Source organism: Hyla sarda, chromosome 3, assembly GCF_029499605.1.
Source record: "Hyla sarda isolate aHylSar1 chromosome 3, aHylSar1.hap1, whole genome shotgun sequence".
NCBI lineage: Eukaryota > Metazoa > Chordata > Amphibia > Anura > Hylidae > Hyla > Hyla sarda.
In genome coordinates this window covers 429157436-429179724 of record NC_079191.1, presented here as the reverse complement: position 1 = coordinate 429179724, position 22289 = coordinate 429157436, and the positions used below count along the sequence as shown (strand labels likewise).

At 45.0% G+C, this 22289-nt stretch overlaps 1 protein-coding gene across 3 annotated transcripts in view; it reads left to right on the top strand.

Annotated features, from left to right (window-relative positions):
• The window catches only part of DNAH14 (dynein axonemal heavy chain 14), a 410501-nt gene that overhangs the window by 108187 nt on the left and 280025 nt on the right, over nt 1–22289 (top strand). For all 3 annotated transcript variants that reach the window (XM_056568451.1, XM_056568450.1, XM_056568452.1), the window contains exons 19-21: nt 1526–1928; nt 2889–3079; nt 20394–20639. In XM_056568451.1, coding sequence (XP_056424426.1) covers nt 1526–1928; nt 2889–3079; nt 20394–20639 — 840 coding nt within the window. The remainder of the gene's footprint in view (nt 1–1525; nt 1929–2888; nt 3080–20393; nt 20640–22289) is intronic.

The following is a 22289-nucleotide window of genomic DNA, read 5'->3' as shown; positions in this document are numbered from 1 at the left end:
ACATTCCGGCTGAGAGGTGTAAGAAGCTTATTGATGGTTATAGGAAGACACTGATTTCAGTTATTTTTTCCAAAGGTTGAGCAACCAAATATTAAGTTAAGGGTGCCAATAATTTTGCCCAGCCCATTTTTGGAGTTTGGTGACATCATGTCCAATTTGCTTTTTTTCCTTCCTTTTTTGGTTTAGTTCCAATACACACAAAGGGAATAAACATGTGTATAGCAAAACATGTGTTACTGCAATCCTTTTCTGTGAGAAATACTTCATTTTCTTGAAAAATATCAGGGGTGCCAACATTTACGGCCATGACTGTATATACTGATCCCATAGAGATAGGATCAGCAGTATACAGATAGAGCTGGAGGGGAGGTGTATAACTACTATATATCCTGATTCCATACAAATAGCAGCAGTATAAAAATAGAGCTGGAGGGGAGGTGTATAACTACTATATATCCTGATCCCATACAAATAGCAGCAGTATACAAATAGAGCTGGAGGGGTATACTATATAAATATAAATATATATATATATATATATATATATATATATATCCTTATTCCATAGAGATAGCAGCAGCATGCAGAAACAGCTGTCTGCAGATGGGTGCTCTTTCCTTCTGGAGAGAGAGTTCTGGCTTGGCATTAATCCCGATTAGCTTTTTATATTCCGTAACTGTAGCTAAGCTGATACCAGGGAACATCGCCTGAGAAGGTGATGTAATGAGCTGATTTGCATATTCCCCTACCCAGAATGCCTGCGGAGTGCTTAGTGGCCCTTGAAAGCTCCGTCACACCAGGAGTGGTGAACTCGCCCTGAGTTAAATACTCATCCCGTTTAGTTATATATATATATATATATATATATATATATATATATAAAAAAAAAAAGTTTTTTCCTGGATAACCCCTTTAAGGGTAGTTCCACCTTGGGTCATGTCTCTCGAGAAGACAGGATTTCCTTTTGATATTGTACTTTTTAAAGGGGTACTCCGTCCCTAGACATCTTATCCCCTAACCAAAGGATAGGGAACAAGATGTCTGATCACAGGGTCCTGCTGCTGGGAACCCCCGCGATCTCTCTGCTGCATCGGCATTCGTTTAGAGCGCCATGTGCAGCGCCGGAGGCTCGTGACGTCACAGCCACGCTCCACTAGAGACATCACGGCTACGCCCCCTCAATGCAAGTCTATGGGAGGGGGCGTGACGGACGTCACGCCCCCTCCCATAGATTTGCATTGAGGGGGCGTGGCTGTGACGTTACGAGTGGGGTGTGGCCGTGACTTTCACGAGCCTCCGGCGCTGCACACGACGCTCTAAACGAATGCCGGTGCAGCAGAGAGATCGCGGGGGTGATTGCCAGTTGTCCGGCAGGGAGCAAAGTTGGCTATGTGCCTCGGATGTCTGGGGTGCCGCAGCCGAGATGTCTAGGGGATAAGATGTCTAGGTGCGGAGTACCCATTTAAATGTTAGCAGTAAAACCGTTATCTTGATTTGACATCTACATCTTATTATCTATTACCAGGTGAACAATCCAATACTACTGGAAGCCGACACTTTTCCACTGGAAGCCAATGAAGTTCTCTTCAGCCTCTTAGAAGAGTTTGAGGTCGTTGCCAACAAGGCCCGGTGTTACTCCAGCTACCAGGAACGGTTCGGGAGCTCGATGACTCAGATGAAGGCCCGGTTAATGGATGTCCTTATGTCACAGAAGAGTGCCGGAAATGGCGTCACCACCCAGATGCTCAACGCCGAGCTCTCCGAGATCGAATGTGACTTGAGTTTGAGGAAGCTTCTCTGGGAGGCCAAAGAGGAATGGGGGAGATTGTCCACAGAGTGGAGACAAACCTCATTTGAGACTCTTAACGTGGATTTCATTCAGAGAGACGTGAATAGATTCAGCCATACCTTGTTTATGCTTGAGAAAGGTAAGGAACATTACACCATAACAGATCAGAAGAAAGAAGAGGACTCTTAAAGGGGTACTCCAGTGGAAAACATTTTTTTTTTAAATCAACTGGTGCCAGAAAGTTATACAGATTTATAAATTACTTATATTTAAAACTCTTAATCCTTCCAGTATTTATCAGCTGCTTTTTGCTCTAGAGGAAGTTTACACAACTACACGTTCTTTCCAGTCTGACCACAGTGCTTTCTGCTGACACCTCTGTCCATGTCAGGAACTGTCCAGAGCAGGAGAGGTTTGCTATGGGGATTTGCTCCTACTCTGGACAGTTCCTAACATGGACAGAGGTGTCAGTAGAGAGCACCGTGGTCAGACAGAAAATAAATCCAAAAATAAAAGAACTTCTTGTGGAGCATACAGCAGCTGATAAGTACTGGAAGGATAAAGATTTTTAAATAGAAGTAATTTAAAAATCTATTTAACATTCTGCCACCAGTTGATTAAAAAAAATTTGTTTTCCACCGGAGTACAACTTTAAAGGGGTTATCCAGGAAAAAAACTTTTTTTATATATCAACTGGCTCCCGAAAGTTAAACAGATTTGTAAATGACTTCTATAATAAAATCTTAATCCTTTCAGTACTTATGAGCTTCTGAAGTTAAGGTTGTTCTTTTCTGTCTCAGTGCTCTCTGATGACACGTGTCTCGGGAACTGCCCAGTTTAGAAGAGGTTTGCTATGGGGATTTGCTTCTAAACTGGGCGGTTCCCGAGATACTTGTCATCAGAGAGCACTTAGACAGAAAAGAACAATTTAACTTCAGCAGCTCATTAGTACTGAAAGGATTAAGATTTTTTAATATAATCAATTTACAAATCTGTTTAACTTTCTGGAGCCAGTTGATATATAAAAAAGAAGTTTTTTCCTGGATAACCCCTTTAATTACCATTCTGACTAGGTTTCCATTTTTTGTCATTTATTTAGGATTGCCACCCAATGACCTTGTGATGGGTTTGAAGGAATCCATTACAGATTTTAAGCAAAGTTTACCTATTGTCGTAGCTTTAAGAAATCCCTCTCTTCAAGTCAGGCATTGGGACCTCATACACTTCACTATTGGCCGAATGATAACCAAAGATAAGAGTTTTACTTTGGGAAACCTTCTAGAACTCAGGGTAAGTATTTAGCATTTATTGATATTGTATGAAGATCCATTGTTATTAACATTTATAAGAATTTTTCTAATACGTACAGTGGTCCCTCAAGTTATGATATTAATCGCTTCCAAGACGACCATTGTATGTTGAAACCATTGTATGTTGAGACCAGAACTCTATAGAAACCTGGTAATTGGTTCTAAAGGCACCAAAATGTCATCCAAAAATAGGAAAAAGTGAGGATTAAAGAAAAATAAGTAGATAACTAATATAGATAAAGCAAATCCTTACATATAAAAGTAATAAAGATCTGCTGGAAGCTGTAATCACTGTCTATGTAGAGCAGGGGTATTCTACTGGCGGACCACCCGCCGGATCTCCCCTCATTCATTTGTATAGGTGTCTCTAAGACGCCGATACAAATGAATAGCTGCGGCCCGGAGCAAGGGAGCGCTGAGTTCCCTGCCCGGCGCTTCTCCTGTGATGCAGTCGGTGCGATCAGCGCTGCCTGCATCATCTGCTCTGGCCAGGCCTGACTAAAAGAGGCCAGAGCAGCGGAGCAGTGCGGGACCTGGGACGGGAGCCTAAGCTCTCAGGTAAATATTTGTGTTTCCCCACCTGTTGTTTTAGAACTACAACTCCCATCATGACCTTCTGTCTGTGCATGATGGGAGTTGTAGTTTGCAACAGCTGGAGTGTCACAGTGGCAAAGTTCATGTGGGGGCACAGGGGCATAGTTAATTCTGGGGGCACAGGGACATCCTTAGTTCTGGGGCACAGTGGCATCATTAATTCTTGGGGATAGCGGCATCATTAATTCTTGGGGATAGCGGCATCATTAATTCTGGTGGCAGGGTGGCATAATTCTGGGGGCACAGCACAGTGGCATAATTCTGGGGGTACAGCGGCATCATTAATTACGGGGGGCACAGCTGCATCATTAATTCTGGGGGCACAGCAACATCATTAATTCTGGGGGACTGTGGCATCATTAATTCTGGGGGCACAGCGCATCATTCATTCTGGGGGCACAGCGACATCATTCATTCTGGGGGCGCAGCGGCATCATTAATTCTGGGGGACTGTGGCATCATTAATTCTGGGGGCACAGTGGCATAACTAATTATGAAGGCATAGTGGCATAATTGATTCTAGGGGAACAGTGGCATCCTTAATTCATGGGGCACAGTGGCATCATTAATTCTGGGGGCACAGCGGCATCATTAATCCTGGGGGCACAGTGGCATAATTAATTCTGGGGGACAGTGGCATCAATACTTCTTTGGGGCACAGAGGTACAATTAGTTGGTACAGGGCACAGTGTTTGTCAAAAATGTATTTGGGGGTATAGCGTGTGGCAGTAATATACCAGGGGAACAGTGTGTGGCAGTAATATATTCAGGGGCACAGTGTGTGGTAGTATTATAGTCAGGGGTACAGTGTGTGGTAGTATTATATTCAGGGGTACAGTGTGTGGTAGTATTATATTCAGGGGTACAGTGTGTGGTAGTATTATATTCAGGGGTACAGTGTGTGGTAGTATTATATTCAGGGGCACAGTGTGTGGTAGTAGTATACCAGGGGCCCAGTGTGTGGCAGGATTATATCCAGGGCGTGCAGTATGTGGCAGTATTATATTTATGGGGCACAGTTTGTGGCAGTGATATATTCAGGGGCCCTGTGTGTGGCAGTAATATACCAGGGGCCCTGTGTGTGGCAGTAATATACCATGGGCCCAGTGTGTGGCAGTAATATACCATGGGCCCAGTGTATGGCAGTAATATACCAGGGGCCCAATGTGTGGCAGTAATATACCAGGGGCTCAGTGTGCAGCAGTATTATATTCAGAGGTACAGTGTGCGGCAGTATTATATTCAGGTGTACAGTGGGGGGCAGTATTATAATCAGAGGGTACAGTGTGGTAGTATTATATTCAGGGGCCCATTGTGCGGCAGTATTATATTCAGAGGGTACAGTGTGTGGCAGTATTATATTCAGGGGTACAGTGTGTGGCAGTATTATATTCAGGGGCCCATTGTGTGGCAGTATTATATTCAGGGGTACAGTGTGTGGCCGTATTATATTCAGAGGGTACAGTGTGTGGCAGTATTTTATTCAGAGGATACAGTGTGTGGCAATATTTTATTCAGAGGGTACAGTGTGTGGCAGTATTATATTCAGAGGGTACAGTGTGCGTTTAGTATTATATTCAGAGGGTACAGTGTGTGGCAGTATTATATTCAGGGGCCCAGTGTGCGTTACTTTTATATTCTGAGGGTACAGTGTGTGGCAGTATTATATTCCGAGGTACAGTGTGTGGCAGTATTATATTCGTGATACAGTGTGTGGCAGTATTATATTCTGAGGGTACAGTGTGTGGCAGTATTATATTCAGGGGTACAGTGTGTGGCAGTATTCTATTCAGGGGTACAGTGTGTGGCAGTATTATAATCAGGGGTACAGTGTGTGGCAGTATTATATTCAGGGGTACAGTGTGTGGCAGTATTATATTCAGGGGTACAGTGTGTGGCAGTATTATATTCAGGGGTACAGTGTGTGGCAGTATTATATTCAGGGGTACAGTGTGTGGCAGTATTCAGGTCATACATCCTCCAGACTTCAGTCGCTCGTTTGCTCTTTCCTTCACTTCGCTCGTTTGCTCTTTGAACGCTAAGGTGTGAACCAGGCCTTAGTGTTCAGCTCGGACCTGGTTAAGCAGACCCTCATCAAAAATAGTTAACTACCATTGATGTAGAGGACAGAAGCTTCTTCAGGGTCCTGTACAGTACACGCAATGTTCTAAAACAGTAAAATGGAGCCGCTCTCACCTGGTGTCCAAAGGAGCAGCTAACCCTGGTACAGGTAAAGAGTACAGAACATATAATACCTCCCTGTACTGTAGGGGGCGCTACCAGACAGGAATTCAATGCATATGCTTCAGTTATACAGGTGTTTTACCAGTGAATGTCCATTCTGATTAGTCGGTTCTTCCAGCCATTGACGCGTTTCTCAGATCTGGACTGTCTTTAGCATTGTTGAGGGATCACTGTACATGAAAATTAATTTACTAACCATTTAAGCAGGAAAACCTGGCAGCAAGTGTTTAGGTAATGCAGGTGAAATGAAGCATTACATGGAAAATTCTGTTCCGAACTCTGGGTGTGGGCTGCGGGGGTCGTGACGTTATGGCCATGCCCCTCGTGACATCACATCCTGCCCCCTCAATGCAAGTTTATGGGCATTGAGGGAGCGGGGTGTGACGTCACAACCCCCGCAACCCGTCCCCCTTTAAAGTGGACATCCCAGCAGGAAAACAAGGGTGTATATAAATACATGGCTAGATAGGGCTGGTCATCAGGATTCTGGCCATACCTTTTTTACCACTATAGTCCTTTCCAGTGCCAAGTTTTTAGTTATGCAGATGAGGCTCAGGTGCCCAGGGGGTGTTCCCCAGCACAACAGGAGCCCAGGAAAGTCCAGCCCACGTGACTTTTATCTGGTATCTACCAGTCAGACATAGTAGGTGGATGAGAGTGGGCCAGTGAGGGGTAAAAAAGAGGACATGGCTGGACTTACCTGTGCTGGGGAACGTCCTCTGGGCACTGGGGCCTCATTTACATAATTACTAAATAAAAAGGCTTATATCTCGGCATTGGAAAAGACTGTGGAGATAAAAAGATATGCTTGGAATCCAGATGACTAGTCCTATCTAGCCATAGTCTTAAAATGTAAAAACAGTCCCGAGGTATATAAAGCCTACAAATGCACAAGATATGACCAGTTGAACATATAGGGGACGATTTATCAAAACCCATCCAGAGGAAAAGTTGCTGAGTTGCCCATAGCAACCAATCAGATCGCTTCTTTCATTTTTGAAAAAGCCTCTGAATAACGAAAGAAGCGATCTGATTGGTTGCTATGGGCAACTGGGCAACTTTTCCTCTGGACAGGTTTTGATAAATCTCCCTCATAGTGATTATTTATTGATAGATATAATAGAAATTAAAATGGCGTTCTGACAGGGCTCATTCCAGAAACACACATAATAGCTCTTCAGGACACAGGGCGTATGGATACGCCCTGCATTCCGAGTCCTTAAGAACCGAGGGCGTATCCATACGCCCGTGGGAAATCCGGATGCCTGCCGAAATCATTCCGCAGGCACCCCGGCACATCGCCCAGGGGGGTCCTGAGACCCCCCCCCATGTCGGCGATCGGAAAAAATCGCATGTCAATTCAGACATGCGATTTTCTCCAATTCCGGGCTGATCGGGTCTCTGGTGACTCGATGACCCGGAAAATAGGGCTGATCGGAGCTGTCAGCAACAGCCCCGATCAGCCTAAGGGATAGGAGTGAGGTCGCAAAGCTGCGATCTCCTCCTATCCCCTGCCATTAGTCAGAACAGAGTTCTGACCAATGGCAGCGCAGAACGGGGATCTGGGAAGAAGATGGAGGCCGTACCTGCAGGAGAAGATGCCTGGGGACCTGGGATCTTCGCAGGAGCCTGCTGGATCTTTGCTCAGGTAGGGAATCGACAGTGGGGGGGGGGGGGGGGGGGTAATTGAAAGTGAAAGTAAAACGATTTTTACTGTGGCAACCACTAGGAAGGCCAAACTGCAACTCCCAGCATGCCCTGACAGCAATGCTGGGAGTTGTAGTTTTGCAACATCTGGAGGGTCACAGTTTGGAGACCACTGTTACAGTGGTGCCCAAACAGTAGCCCTCCAGATGTTGCAAAACTACAACTCTCAGCATGCCTCGACTGCCCAGGCATGCTGGGAGTTGTAGTTCTGTAACATCTGTCCCTTCAGATTTAGCAATTTTCATGACATTTTTGAAAATTGCTGCTCTACTTTGAAGCCCTCTAATTTTTTCAAAAAGCAAAAATATGTCCATTTTATGATGACATATTGTGTTTGTGAAGAAAAATAAAATTTATTCGTAATATCATTTTCCTTACAAGTAGAGAGCTTCAAAGTTAGAAAAATGCAAAATTTTCAAAATTTTCATGAAATTTTGGGATTTTTCACTAAAAAAGGATGCAATTAACGCCGAAAATTTACCACCAAAATAAAGTAGAATATGTCACGAAAAAACAGTCTCAGAATATTCGGTAAAAGCGTTTTCGCGTTATTAATTCGTAAAGTGACGGCGGTCAGAATTGCGAAAAAGGGCTCAGTCCTTAAGGTGAAAAAGGGTTGCGTCCTTAAGGGGTTAAAATGATGTACTGAAAAATAATATGACCACCTAAATGCCGGTCTCTATGTATATAGATCCACAATGAGGTCCGCAAAATGGAATAGATAATGTAATGTTCTCCGGTGCGCTGCAATGCCAGGGTTCCAGCTGTTGCAAGTAGACTGGAACCCCCTCCCATAGACTTGCATTATAGGGGCAGGGCGTTACATCATGAGGGGGCGGAGCTATGACATCACGAGCTCCCGCCGCCAACTCCAGTGTTTGGAACAGTTTGTTCCACACGTTGAGCAGCGGAGTACCCCTTTAATATCTATGAACTGGTCATATCTGTGCCGACCTTTGTGTTTAATATGTAAAATATATATATAAAATATGTACATACAATGGGGGAGATTTATCAAAACCTGTGCAGAGGAAGAGTGGTGCAGTTGCCCATAGCAACCAATCAGATTGCTTCTTTCATTTTCCACAGGCCTCTAAAGAGGCCTGTGGAAAATGAAAGAAGCAATCTGATTGGTTGCTATGGGCAACTGCACCACGCTTCCTCTGCACAGGTTTTGATAAATCTCTCCCAATATGTACAAACAAAAACAAAATGTAAAAACAAATTACCTCAAATAAAAGCGCCGGGAATACTGCTAGATAATTGGAGATAAAAGAAAGAAAGGACAAAATATATCATGAGATGAAATGAACATGATAAATATATTATAGAGGAATCAGACACAGAATAAATACAATAATAATAACTAGGAAGACGTGTGTACCCTGTGGGCTAGGTCCATGGCCCCACCCGGGCGCTGGGTAAACAGAGGGGGCGAGAGTCAGAGCCCCACCAGGGATTCCTATAGAAAACCAAACACCACTAGTTCAGAATTCAAACCTCGTGGTTCGATGGTCTCAAATTCACTAATTTTCTTCGCTTCTGCTCTCGATATTTTAGTTAAATAGTTGTCCCCCCTTCAATCTTTCTTGATCCTCTGTACACCTGCAAAAATGATGTTAAATGGATCGCAGTTAGGAAGTAGTGAAAAGTGTAAGGATAAAGGGTGTTTGGGGTCTTTTACCTTTCTTAATATTATGAATCGTTCAGAGACTCGTGTTTTTAATGGTCGTTTCGTTCTACCAATATATGGTTTATTACAGTTACATTGAATCATATACCATATATACTCGAGTATAAGCCGACCCGAATATAAGCCGAGGCCCCTAATTTTACCCCAAAAACCCAGGAAAAGTTATTGACTCGACTATAAGCCTAGGGTGGGAAATACATCATCCCCCCATGTAATCATCCAGATGCCCGTCAACCCCCCCCCCTTCATCATCACCGCCTGTCAATCCCTTCATCAGTGGTCTTCAACCTGCGGACCTCCAGATGTTGCAAAACTACAACTTCCAGCATGCCTGGAGCATGCTGGGTGTTGTAGTTTTGAAACCTCTGGAGGTCCGCAGGTTGAAGACCACTGCGGCCTTCCCCATCATCCAGCCCCCTCCCCTTTTGTTTTGTACTCACCTCCGTTAGGGTGCGCTGGTCCGGGCCATCTATTCTGCAGGCACCGTACGGTGGGGATGGTTAGTCGTTGCGGGCTGTCCATTTTCACCGGGGGGGCCTCTTCTCCGCGCTTCGGGCCCGATCTAATGACGTTGCCTTGACGACAACACACAGGGACGTTGCGCATGAACGTCCCTGTGCGGCAGTGTCAAGGCATCATCACTAGTCCGGGGCCGGGCCCGAAGCACGGAGAAGAGGCCCCCCCCCGGTGAAAAATGGACAGCCCGCAACGACTAACCATCCCCACCGTACAGGCCCTGCAGAATAGATGGCCCGGACCAGCGCACCCTAACTTCCCGCCGAGGGGAGGTGAGTACAAAACAAAAGGGGGGCTGAATGATGACGAAGGCCGCAGTGGTCTTCAACCTGCGGACCTCCAGAGGTTTCAAAACTACAACACCCAGCATGCCCAGACAGCCGATGGCTGTCCGGGTTTGCTGGGAGTTGTAGTTTTGCAACTTCTGGAGGTCCGCAGGATGAAGACCACTGATGAAGGGATTGACAGGCGGAGAGTTCACTTGAGTATAAGCCGAGAGGGGGGGGGGGGGGGGGCGTTTTCAGCACGAAAAATGGTGCTGAAAAACTCGGCTTATACTCGAGTATATACGGTATGCGACTTTTAAATGGAGATGCAACTTTTTTTCTTCAGAAATACAGACGACTATCGCATGTGATAAATACATGACCACTGCAGAGTAAAAAAAATAATAATAATTACTATGTCAGCAGATTTCAGAAATGTGCTTTGGAATAAGCAAAAATCTAAAAGTCGCAGCATGTATAGAAAAGTCGCACTTGCGCAAGTACGTGTGACTTTTTACGCAAAAAAAATCTACCACAGAGCTTGATAAATCTCCTTCTATATGTTCAACTGGTCATATCTTGTGCATATTTAGGCTTTATATACCTCGGGGACTGTTTTTACATTTTATTTATTAACCCTCTTTTGGCACGAAGGGTACGTGCAGCACAGGTTACCTCGGTATATAACTACATTTAGTGGTGTGAGCCTCCCAACTCTTCTTGTTTTCTAGCCATATTCCTATTCATACCTCTGTTTTCCTGCTTAGCGATCCACTTTAAAGGGGTATTCTAGGAAAAAACTTTTTTTTTTTAAATCAACTGGCTCCAGAAAGCTAAACAGATTTGGAAATTACTTCTATAAAAAAATCTTAATCCTTCCAATAATTATCAGCTGCTAAAGTTGAGTTGTTCTTTTCTGTCTGGCAACAGTGCTCTCTGCTGACATCTCTGTTTGTCTCGGGAACTGCACAGAGTAGAAGAGGTTTGCTATGGGGATTTGCTTCTACTCTGAACAGTTCCCGAGACATGTGTCATCAGAGAGCACTTAGACAGAAAAGAACAACACAACTTCAGCAGCTCATAAGTAGTGAAAGGATTAAGATTGTTTTTAAAGAAATAAATTACAAATCTGTTTAACTTTCTGGAGCCAGTTGATATATATATATATATATATATATATATATAAAAAAGATTTTTCCTGGATAACCCCTTTAAGACATTGACATGCCATTTCCTCCACAACAAGAAACCCTCTGAAGCTCTTTTCCATGCTAGTTGATGCACCACATTTACCGTATATACTCAAGTATAAGCCGAGTTTTTCGGCACGATTTTTCGTCCTGAAAATGCCCCCCTCAGCTTATACTCGAGTGCACTCTCCGCCTGTCAATGCCTTCTCAGTTGTCTTCAACCTGCGGACCTCCAGATGTTGCAAACTACCGCTCCCAGCATGCCTGGACAGCCATCGGCACGCTGGGAGTTGTAGTTTTGAAACATCTGGAGGTCCGCAGGTTGTAGACCACTGCGGCCTCCGTCATCATCCAGACCCCCCTTTAGTTTCTACTCACCTCCCCTCGGTGGGAAGGAAGGGTGAGCTGGTCTGTGACGTCCCTGCGCATGAACGTCCCTGTGCGTCATCGTCAAGGCAACATCACTAGTCCGGGGCCGACCCGGAGCGGAGAAGAGGGCCTCCCGGTGAAAATGGACAGCCCGGAACGACTAACCCTCCCCACCGGATGGTCCCTGCAGCATAGATGGCCCGGACCAGCTCACCCTTCCTTCCCACCGAGGGGAGGTGAGTAGAAAACTAAAGGGGGGTCTGAATGATGATGAAGGCCGCAGTGGTCTTCAACCTGCGGACCTCCAGATGTTTCAAAACTACAACCCCCAGCATGCCCGGACAGCCGATGGCTGTCCGGGCATGCTGGGAGTTTTAGTTTTGCAACATCTGGAGGTCCGCAGGTTGAAGACCACTGCGGCCTTCATGGATTAACAGGCGGTGATGATGGGGGGGGGGGATGATGTATTTCCCACCCTAGGCTTATAGTCGAGTCAATAACTTTTCCTGGGTTTTTGGGGTGAAATTAGGGGTCTCTGCTTATATTCGGGTCGGCTTATACTCGAGTATATACAGTATTTAGAGTTTAGAGACACTTTTTCGCAGCATCTGTCAAAGGAGCATGGTTTCGACAATATTTGTGTGGCTATGGTAAAAGGGAAACTATCAGCAGGTGACAGATTTGTAAATGACTTCTATAAAAAAAAATCGCAATCCTACTAGTACTTATCAGCTGCTGAAGTTGAAGTTGTTCTTTTCTATCTGACAACAGTGCTCTCTGCTGACACCTCTGCCCATCTCAGGAACTGTCCAGAGCAGGAGAGGTTTTCTATGGGGATTTGCTCCTACTCTGGACAGTTCCTGAGACAGACAGAGGTGTCAGCAGAGAGCACTGTGGTCAGACAGAAAAGAACAACTCAACTTCAGCAGCTGATAAGTACTAGTAGGATTAAAATGTTTTAATAGAAGTAATTTACAAATCTGTTTAACTTTCTGGAGCCAGTTGATATGGAAACATTTTTTTTTTTTTTCACTTGAATACCCCTTAAATTAATTTACTAAGAGTGAAGTGTAGTTTCTTTGAGGGTATTTTTCCACAGTATTTACTCATGTTTCCCTATGTTTTATATGTCGAGATTTTTATTTTTTTTTTAAATGTCTGGGACACGCCCCCTTTTCATGGCAACCACTCCCTTTTTTTTTTTTGTAAAATGGAGAGTTGGAGGGTTTTTAGATTTTTTGGCGAAAATTCTGGCACACATTGTGGCACAGACACAGGTTGGGTTTACAATAGTAAATCAGGGCCAATGTGTCATGGTGATGACTATAAGGAGGGCATGAAGATGTAAAGTACAGTGGCCAGGGGCGTTTTTTCAGCACTAGCCGCGCTCATTGAACCATACTGTAAAAACATAGGCCCCTTGTGTGTTAAGTGCGCGTGTTTAGTGTGCGGTCAGGATGCTGTGTGTGTGGTGCTCCATCCGTCTGTGCGGAAGAAGAAGAGCAGAAAGGAGCCGCACAGAGAAGGGAAGAACAGCAGCTCCAACACTGTAGAGGACCGCGCCACTGAGAACAATACGGAGGACAACTGCGCCCTGTATTATTATCAACATTATGCCGGTATTTCAGTATAACGTCAGTATTTAACATCAGAAAACGAACATTAAAAAAAGTTGCGGATTTTCACACGATGCTCTTAATATTTACGTAAAACACACAAAAAAATTGGCATAAATAAAGCTTGTGAAACATTTGCGACTTTTTAACACTATTTTTCTGGTTTCCAGCATTGATAAATTCACCGCCCACCCCCCCTCCCCCTCCCCGACTGTCTAGTCTGAGTTTATACTCTCTAAACTTTTTAATAAATCTGGGCTACAGTGTCATATGAACAACACTCTTTAGGGCATTTATGGGTTGACAAAAATTGTACGAGTTGCTTTAAAGGGGTACTCCGCCCCTAGACATCTTATCCCCTGTCCAAAGCATAAGAGATAAGATGTCTTATTGCGGGGGTTCCGTCACTGTGACCCCCCGCGATTTCCGTGCAGCACCCGACATTCTAAACAGTATGATCAGAACGCTGGGTTCCTGTGGCCGGAGACATCACCATTCTTGTCTATAAGAGGGAGCATGGTGTGATGTCACGCCATGCCCCCTCCAGTCATGTCTATGAGAGGGGGCATGACGGCCGTCACGCCCCCTCCCATAGACATGAATGGAGGGGGCGTGACATGACATCACGTCACCTCCCATAGACATGAATGAAGGCAGTGTGACCTGACATCACATCACATTCCATAGACATGAATTAAGGGGGCGTGACCTGACATCACATCACCTTCCATAGACATGAATGGAGGGGGACTGACCTGACATCTCGTCACCTCCCATAGACATGAATGGAGAGGGACTGACCTGACACCACGTCACCTCCCATAGACATGAATGGAGGGGGACTGACCTGACATCACGTCCCCTCACATAGACATGAATGGAGGGGGACTGACCTGACATCTCGTCACCTTCCATAGACATGAATGGAGGGGGCATGACCTGACATCACGTCCCCTCACATAGACATGAATGGAGGGGGACTGACCTGACATCTCGTCACCTCCCATAGACATGAATGGAGGGGGCGTGACCTGACATCACGTCCCCTCACATAGACATGAATGGAGGGGGACTGACCTGACATCACGTCACCTTCCATAGACATGAATGGAGGGGGCGTGACCTGACATCACGTCACCTTCCATAGACATGAATGGAGGGGGCGTGACCTGACATCACGTCCCCTCACATAGACATGAATGGAGGGGGACTGACCTGACATCACGTCACCTTCCATAGACATGAATGGAGGGGGCGTGACCTGACATCACGTCACCTTCCATAGACATGAATGGAGGGGGACTGACCTGACATCTCGTCACCTCCCATAGACATGAATGGAAGGGGCATGACCTGACATCACGTCACCTCCCATAGACATGAATGGAGGGGGCGTGACCTGACATCACGTCACCTCCCATAGACATGAATGGAGGGGGTGTGATCTGACATCATGAGGGGAGCGTGACCTGACGTCACGTCTCCCTCCGCGGGAACCCAACATTCTAAACATACTGTTTAGAACATCGGGTGCTGCACGGAGAATGCAGGGGGTGTCGCAGCGGCGGGACCCCCTCGTTCAGACATCTTTTCCCCTATCCTTTAGATAGGGGATAAGATGTCTATGGATGGAGTACCCCTTAAAATCTGTTAAAATGATCCACACTTTTCTTCCATATAGATGTTTGCATTTATACCCCACAGTCATCATTTTTCAGAAAAATGGAGCAGTATTGATTCTAATATAAAATGCTTTTTAAAAATAACCCAGTTCAGATGACTGCTGAGACTTTCGGAAATCATTGCTATTCCTCTAGGAGAGGCGCAGCATTGCTCCTGATAAGGCGGCTCTCGCCATTCGTCACAGATTTCTTTAGCTAATTACTAATTTCCTGCTAATCATAAAAACCGAAGCCGGATAGATGACTATTGGATTACAATACCCAAATCCATCCTAATTTTTATGCGCCAATTATAATCGTTCCAATAATTATTCCAGAAATGTTATTGCTCGTCTTTCTATAAATACTCGGAGATCCTGTTTATGAAAATAAACCCAGAATGAGAAATAGATGATTGAATTTTACATCTAAAATCCTATGTAGCCCGAGGCCAGACTCACAAAATTGGTGTCGTGAACCCTGCGAGCTCAGAGAATTTTATTGCAAATACTATTGCCTATAAGTGGATTACTATAGATATGTTTAGCAAAAAAAGCAAAAAAAAGATCCGCAAAAAACTAAATGTGTCCTCTAAACCAGACAACCCTTTAATAGCCTTGAAGCCTCAGTTCTTCACCAGGACCAGGAGTGTCCGAAAAGTGGATTTTCTACAGTACAAACATATAACAGAATATAAACATTAAACATTTTTAATATATCACTCAGTACCTAATCCTGACCATGTACATCTATTTCTATGTGTCTAGCACCTTTATTTATTCTTTTTTAATTACACTTTTAATCTAGCTCACTAGTCTGAATTCCTCTCAAATGGAGGGGGCGTGGCCTCCCTGTGCAGGTCTCCGCCCCCTCCCTCAGTATGCTGTCTGCTCACATCTCCCCTAGCATTAGCAAAACTACAACTCCCAGCTTGTCCTCACTGACAGTAGCCGGACACAAGCTGACAGTGGGAGGATTTTTCCTCCAGCTCTGAGCCCTGCACTCACAGCTGTCAATCAAGGAAGTGTGTCCATGACATAGGTGATGACTCATGGACACAGCAGGACTAGTATGTGTCCAAGCAGGCAGGGGGGGGGGCAGTTGTTTGACTGGATTTTTCTGTATGAAATACTGAAAATTTTCTAATGAAAGCAATTGCACAACCTATTGGTTATACATGCTTTACAACACATCAAAAGTTTTTGTATCTGACAGTGCCCATTTAAAGAGAACCTCTCATGATCTTGTTAAATTTTATACTCCTCCCAGTTCACTTCCCCATCAAGATAAACCACCCCCTGCCTTTATTTTTATTATTTGTTCGTTTTCTACCTTGATATTGTTCTGTTTTTTTTCTGCTCAGTCAGATTCACAGACTGGGAAGGGGCGTTCCCCAGCAGGCGTGACCTCATCTGAAGCCATACAGGGGAGAACTTCCTCCCTCACTCTGCTACACACAGCCCAGAGCAGTTCAGTGTGAGATGAGCTATGATTGGCTAAGGCTGCACACACACACACCCCTCAGCATTTTCCTGATTTTTAGACTTCTGCCAGGCCAGCAGGAGTCCAAAGTCTGTGCAAGAGATGAAAGGAAATGTGCTCTGGGCAAGTAGGGAGACACCTAGTGGCAGCTTTTTTAAACACAAAATATAGAAAACTTTATTTTTATAAACAAAGTACATTTTTTATTTGCCATAAGGAGTGCAATAGCAAAAATTAGTTGTAATGAGAGTGCCATTTAATGGACAAATGCTCGGTTTTTCAATCCTTGTCTCTACACATCTTTGTTTTGATCCAGGCATATTTTACTATAAATCGGTACTATATGATACCCATAAAGGTAGGTGATAGAAGGTTTCACTAAACAATTAGGGCTGGCCTTGGGGGGAGGGTATTGTGCCTGGCATTTAGCTGAAATGGACTCCTGGGAAGAGCATTGTCTGTCTGTCAGCTGCTCTCAGCCAATCAGCAGAGCTCATACCGCTCCCAGCCGACTGAAGTTCATACTGCTCCTCCCATATGTCCTTTTTCAGCTGGATTCCAGAAAAGGCATACATACCATACAGACAGAACATGCAGCTACTATGGGGCCCTATGGGAGAGAAGGGGCCCAGCCCTGATTGGTTCATACTGGTTGGAAACTGTGCAGAACTCTACTTCCTAAGAAAGTGCATTGTCAGCAAGTCATGGACCAAAAGGTCATGAAAAGCAAGAAAGAAACAACAAACATTTTCTTCTGGGGAGCAAGCTCAGACGCTGTTGTATATGCCCTGTACATACCTGTTTTAGCTGATGTGGCAGGCATGGGTTACGCTCCATATTGTATGCAGATCCATTACTAAAGTGACTTAAAGGGGTGCTCCAATGGAAAACATTTTTTTTTCCAAATGAACTGGTGCCAGATTTGTAAATGACTTCTATTTAAAAATCTTAATCCTTCCAGTACTTATCAGCTGCTGTATGTTGTATTTCTTTCTGGAGTTCTTTTCTGTCTGACCACAGTGCTTTCTTCTGACACCTCTGTCCGTATCTGGAACTGTCCAAAGCAGCAGAGGTTTGCTAAGGGGATTTGCTTGTACTCTGGACAGTTCCTGACATGGACAGAGGTGTCAGCAGAGAGCACTGTGGTCAAACTGGTAAGAACTCCAGAAAGAAATACAACTTCCTTTGTAGTATACAGCAGCTGATAAGTACTGGAAGGATTAAGATTTGTGAATAGATGTTATTTATAAATCTGTTTAACTTTCTGGCACCAGTTGATTTAAAAAAAAAAAATTAAATAAAATTAATTAAAAAATTGTTTTCCACTGTAGTACCCCAACCACTTAAATGGGCACTGTCAGATACAAAAACTTTTGATATGTTGTAAAGCATGTATAACCAATAGGTTTTGCATTTGCTTTCATTAGAAAATTTCAGTATTTCATACTGAAAAAGCCAAACAACTGCCCCCCTGCCTGCTTGGACACATACTAGTCCTGCTGTGTCCATGCATCATCACCTATGTCATGGACACACTTCCTTGATTGACAGCTGTGAGCGCAGGGAAATATCCTCCCACTGTCAACTTGTGTCCCGCTACTGTCAGTGAGGACAAGCTGGGACCAGGCCAATTTTATTTTAGCATTTTCGTTTTTTCCTCCTCGCCTTCTAAAAAGCATTAGGCTAGGTTCAGACTACGGAATCTCCAGGCAGAAAATTTCCGCCCGGAGATTCCGAGTGCGGCCAGCGCCGGCTGAATCAGTCGGCGCTAGGATCGCGCGGACACTGCAGTCTCCAATAGACTGCAATGTGTTCCGCGGGGATTTCCGCCTGAAGAAAGAGCACCGCCTTTCTTCAGGCGGAAATTTCTAAGCGGATTTTCCGCTTCACAAATTCCGAAGTGTGAATTTGTGAACGGAAACCCATTCACTACATTAGACATTTTAGCAAGCGGAATTTCTGAGGGAAATTTTACGACTGAATTTCTGTCGGAAATCCCGTAGTCTGAACCTAGCCTTACTCTTTCCATCCACAGACAAATATGGGGAGTTGTCCTTTGTAATGACATCACTCATTTTACCCTAAAATGTAGGGCGCAGCCAAAAAGATACTATTTGTGTTGCGAAATTGAAAAGAAAACCGGAATTTTGCAAACTTTTTTTTTCACGCCGTACAATTTACATTAAAAAATGACATGTTTTCTTTATTCTGTGGGTCAATACGTATAAAATGATACCCATGATTACCTACTCTTTTATTATTGTACCAATTTAAAAAAAATCTCAAACTTTTTAGCCAAATTAGTACGTTTAAAATCCCAATATTTTAAGGACCTATAACTTTTTCATTTTTACATACTAGCGGCGGTATGAGGACTAATTTTTAGCACCGTGATTTGTACTTTTTATTGATACTACATTTGCATATCTAAAACTTTTAATACATTTTTAATACATTTTTTTGGGAATATGATGTGACAGAAAAGCAGCAATTTCGGATTTTTTTCACATTTACGCTGTTCACCATACGGAATAATTAACTTTATATTTTGATAATTCGGACATTACGCACGCAGCGATACCAAATATGTTTATTAAATTCTTTTTTTACACTGTTTGTGGGTAAAATGGGAAAAATGCACGTTTTACCTTTTTTTGGGGGGAGGGGATTTTTCACATATTTTTCCTTATTTTTTTTTCCTTTTTTTTTTTTTCCTTTTTTTTTTAAACACTTTTTATGTTTACAAAAGGACTATTTATTCCACTTTTCTTACCGCACTGCCGCAGATGCCGTGATCTGTATTGATAAACGAGTCCACCTCTATGGAAGACCAAAGTTCGCTCCATGCATCGGATGTCTGGGGTGCTGCAGCCACGGAACCCCGGCGATCAGACATCTTATCCCCTATGCTTTGGATAGGGGATAAGATGTCTAGGGGCGGAGTACTCCTTTAAAGAGGTTTCACTGTATACTGAAAGTTCTTTATCTACCGTATTTTTTGCCGTATAAGACGCACTTTTTCTTCCCCAAAACTGGTGGGGGAAAAAATTGGTGCGTCTTATACGGCAAAATACACATTAAAACCCTGTCCTATCGTGGCGGTCCCTGCGGCCATCAACGGCCGGGACCCGCGGCTAATACAGGGCATCACCGATCGCGGTGATGCCCTGTATTAACCCTTCAGATCAAAGCTGACCGCCGCATCTGAAGCGAAAGTGACACTAACCCGGCTGCTCAGTCGGGCTGTTCGGGACCGCCGTGGTGAAATCGCGGCGTTCCAAACAGCTTACAGGACACCGGGAGGGATCTTACCTGCCTCCCCGGTGTCCGATTGGCGAATGACTGCTCCGTGCCGGGATCCCCTGCATGGCCGGCGCTCTCCTTCGTCGTCATCACGTCGTTGCGCACGCCGTCCCGTCATCCAATAGGAGCGGCGTGCGTAGCGACGTGATGTCGGCGACAGAGCGAGGATACCGGGCATCAGAGACGTTCCGGAGTGACAGGGACAGCCCGGGGACGCGGCGACAGCGATGGAGGGCGACATCCAGGGCAGCGGTGACGAGCGGTGACACGTGAGTATTACCTCTTATACCAGTGGTCTTCAACCTGCGGACCTCCAGATGTTGCAAAACTACAACTCCCAGCATGCCCGGACAGCCGTTGGCTGTCCGGGCATGCTGGGAGTTGTAGTTTTGCAACATCTGGAGGTCCGCAGGTTGAAGATCACTGTCCTATTACTTTACATTGTATTTGGTTCAGAATCTTGTTTTTTCTAGATTTTCCTCCTTTAAAATTGGGTGTGTCTTATATGCCGGAGCGTCTTATATGGCGAAAAATACGGTATTTTCGGCCCAAAGTTGATGAAAATTGATATAAAACCCCTGTCTCTGTGCGCTCCCGCCTATATTGGAGACATGGATGATGATCACCGTTTGATTGTTTATTTTACCTTTTAGATATTTCAGCATAAAGATAAAATCATTGAAATCTCCACGACGGCGACGAACGAGGCGACTCTGGAAGGGATGCTGAACAAAATCATCAGTCTGTGGAGTAAGACCGACTTCAGGCTAACGGTGCACAAGACTGAACTTTCCGAAATCCTGGTTATTGCTACAGCGGAGGACATCACGGCTCAGCTGGAGGAATGTCAGGTTATCCTCTCTACGGTGAAGGGCTCCCGATACTGCTCCCCTATAAAGGTAACATTTGGGTTGGATATTAAAGGGGTAGTCCAGTGGTGAAAAACGTATCCCCTATTCTAAGGATAGAGGATAAGTTTGAGATCGCGGGGGGTCCGACCGCTGGGGCCCCCACAATCTCTCTGTATGAGGGCCAGGCTCTCCGGCCAGATAGCGCGTGTTGACCACGGCACGAAGCGGCGGCCGACACGCCCCCTCAATACAACTTTATGGCAGAGCCGGAGATTGCCGAAGGCAGCGCTCCGGCTCTGCCATAGAGTTGTATTGAGGGAGCGTGTCAGCCGCCGCTTCATGCAGGTGGTGAACACGCCCTCTTCCCGCGGGCTGTCGGGGCCCCGTACAGGAGATCGCGGAGGGCCCCAGCGGTCGGACCCCACGTGATCTGAAACTTACCCCCTATCCTTAGGATAGGTGATACGTTTTTCACGACTGGACTACCCCTTTAAGAATGTGATACAGTGAAGCACAATGGTTCTCATTTCTATTGTGAATGTTCAGTGTAAAAAATACAAACACATCTTCGTGCCCTTTGTTCTTGCTTTCTGACTGGGTAGCAGCTCCATCCAATTACATGGGGGTTAAAGGGGTACTCTGCCCCTAGACATCTTATCCTCCCGCGATCTCTGTGCAGCACCCGGCGTTTGTTTAGAAAGCCGGTTGCAGGCGGCAGGGGTCGTGACATCCCTGTCACGACCCTTGTGAAGTCACGCCCCCTCAATGACAGTCTATGGCTACCACGCCTCCTCTCATAGGCTTGCATTGAGGAGGTGTGGCCATGACATCACAAAAACGCCCCCTCAATTAAAGTCTAGGGGATATGGGGCATGGTGGCTACCACGCCCCCTCCCATAGACTTGAATTGAGGAGGCGTGGCTGTAACATCACAACCCCGCCGCCTGCACCCAGCATTCCGAACAAAATGCTCCGAACACTCAGGCAACGGAGTACCCCTTTAAAGGGGTACTCCCGAAGGGGGAAAAAAAGGTTTTCAAATCAACTAGTGCCAGAAAGTTAAACAGATTTGTAAATTACTTCTATTTAAAATCTTAATCCTTCCATGCTCCAGAGGAAGTTGTGTAGTTCTTTCCATTCTGACCTCAGTTCTCTCTGCTGACACCTTTGTCCATGTAAGGAACTGTCCAGAGTAGGAGCAAATCCCCATGGCAAACAGTTCCTGACATGGACAGAGGTGTCAGCAGAGAGCTCTGTTCTCTGGAAAGAACTACACAACTTCCTGTGGAGCATACAGCAGCTGATAAGTATTGGAAGGGTTAAGATTTTTATATAGAAGTAATTTAGAAATCTGTATAACTTAATTTTGCCCTTTTGCCCCCTGGAGTCATGCCTTTCTTTTTGTTGTAGACCAGTGTTTCCCAACCAGTGTGCCTCCAGCAGTTGCAGAACTACAACTCCCAGCATGCCCGGACAGCCTTTGGCTGTCTGGGCATGCTGGGATTTGTAGTTTTGCAACCGCTGGAGGCACACTGGTTGGAAAACACTGTCTTAGTCAATGGCACTGGAGCTGGTCATCTGCTTTTATAACCCATCTTTGCCAAGGATCATTGGGTTGTGGGTCGGACATGTTACATGGGGCACCAGTGTTGTATTCGGCTTCAGTTCCTGACTGCTCCTCAGAACGATTCTTGACAT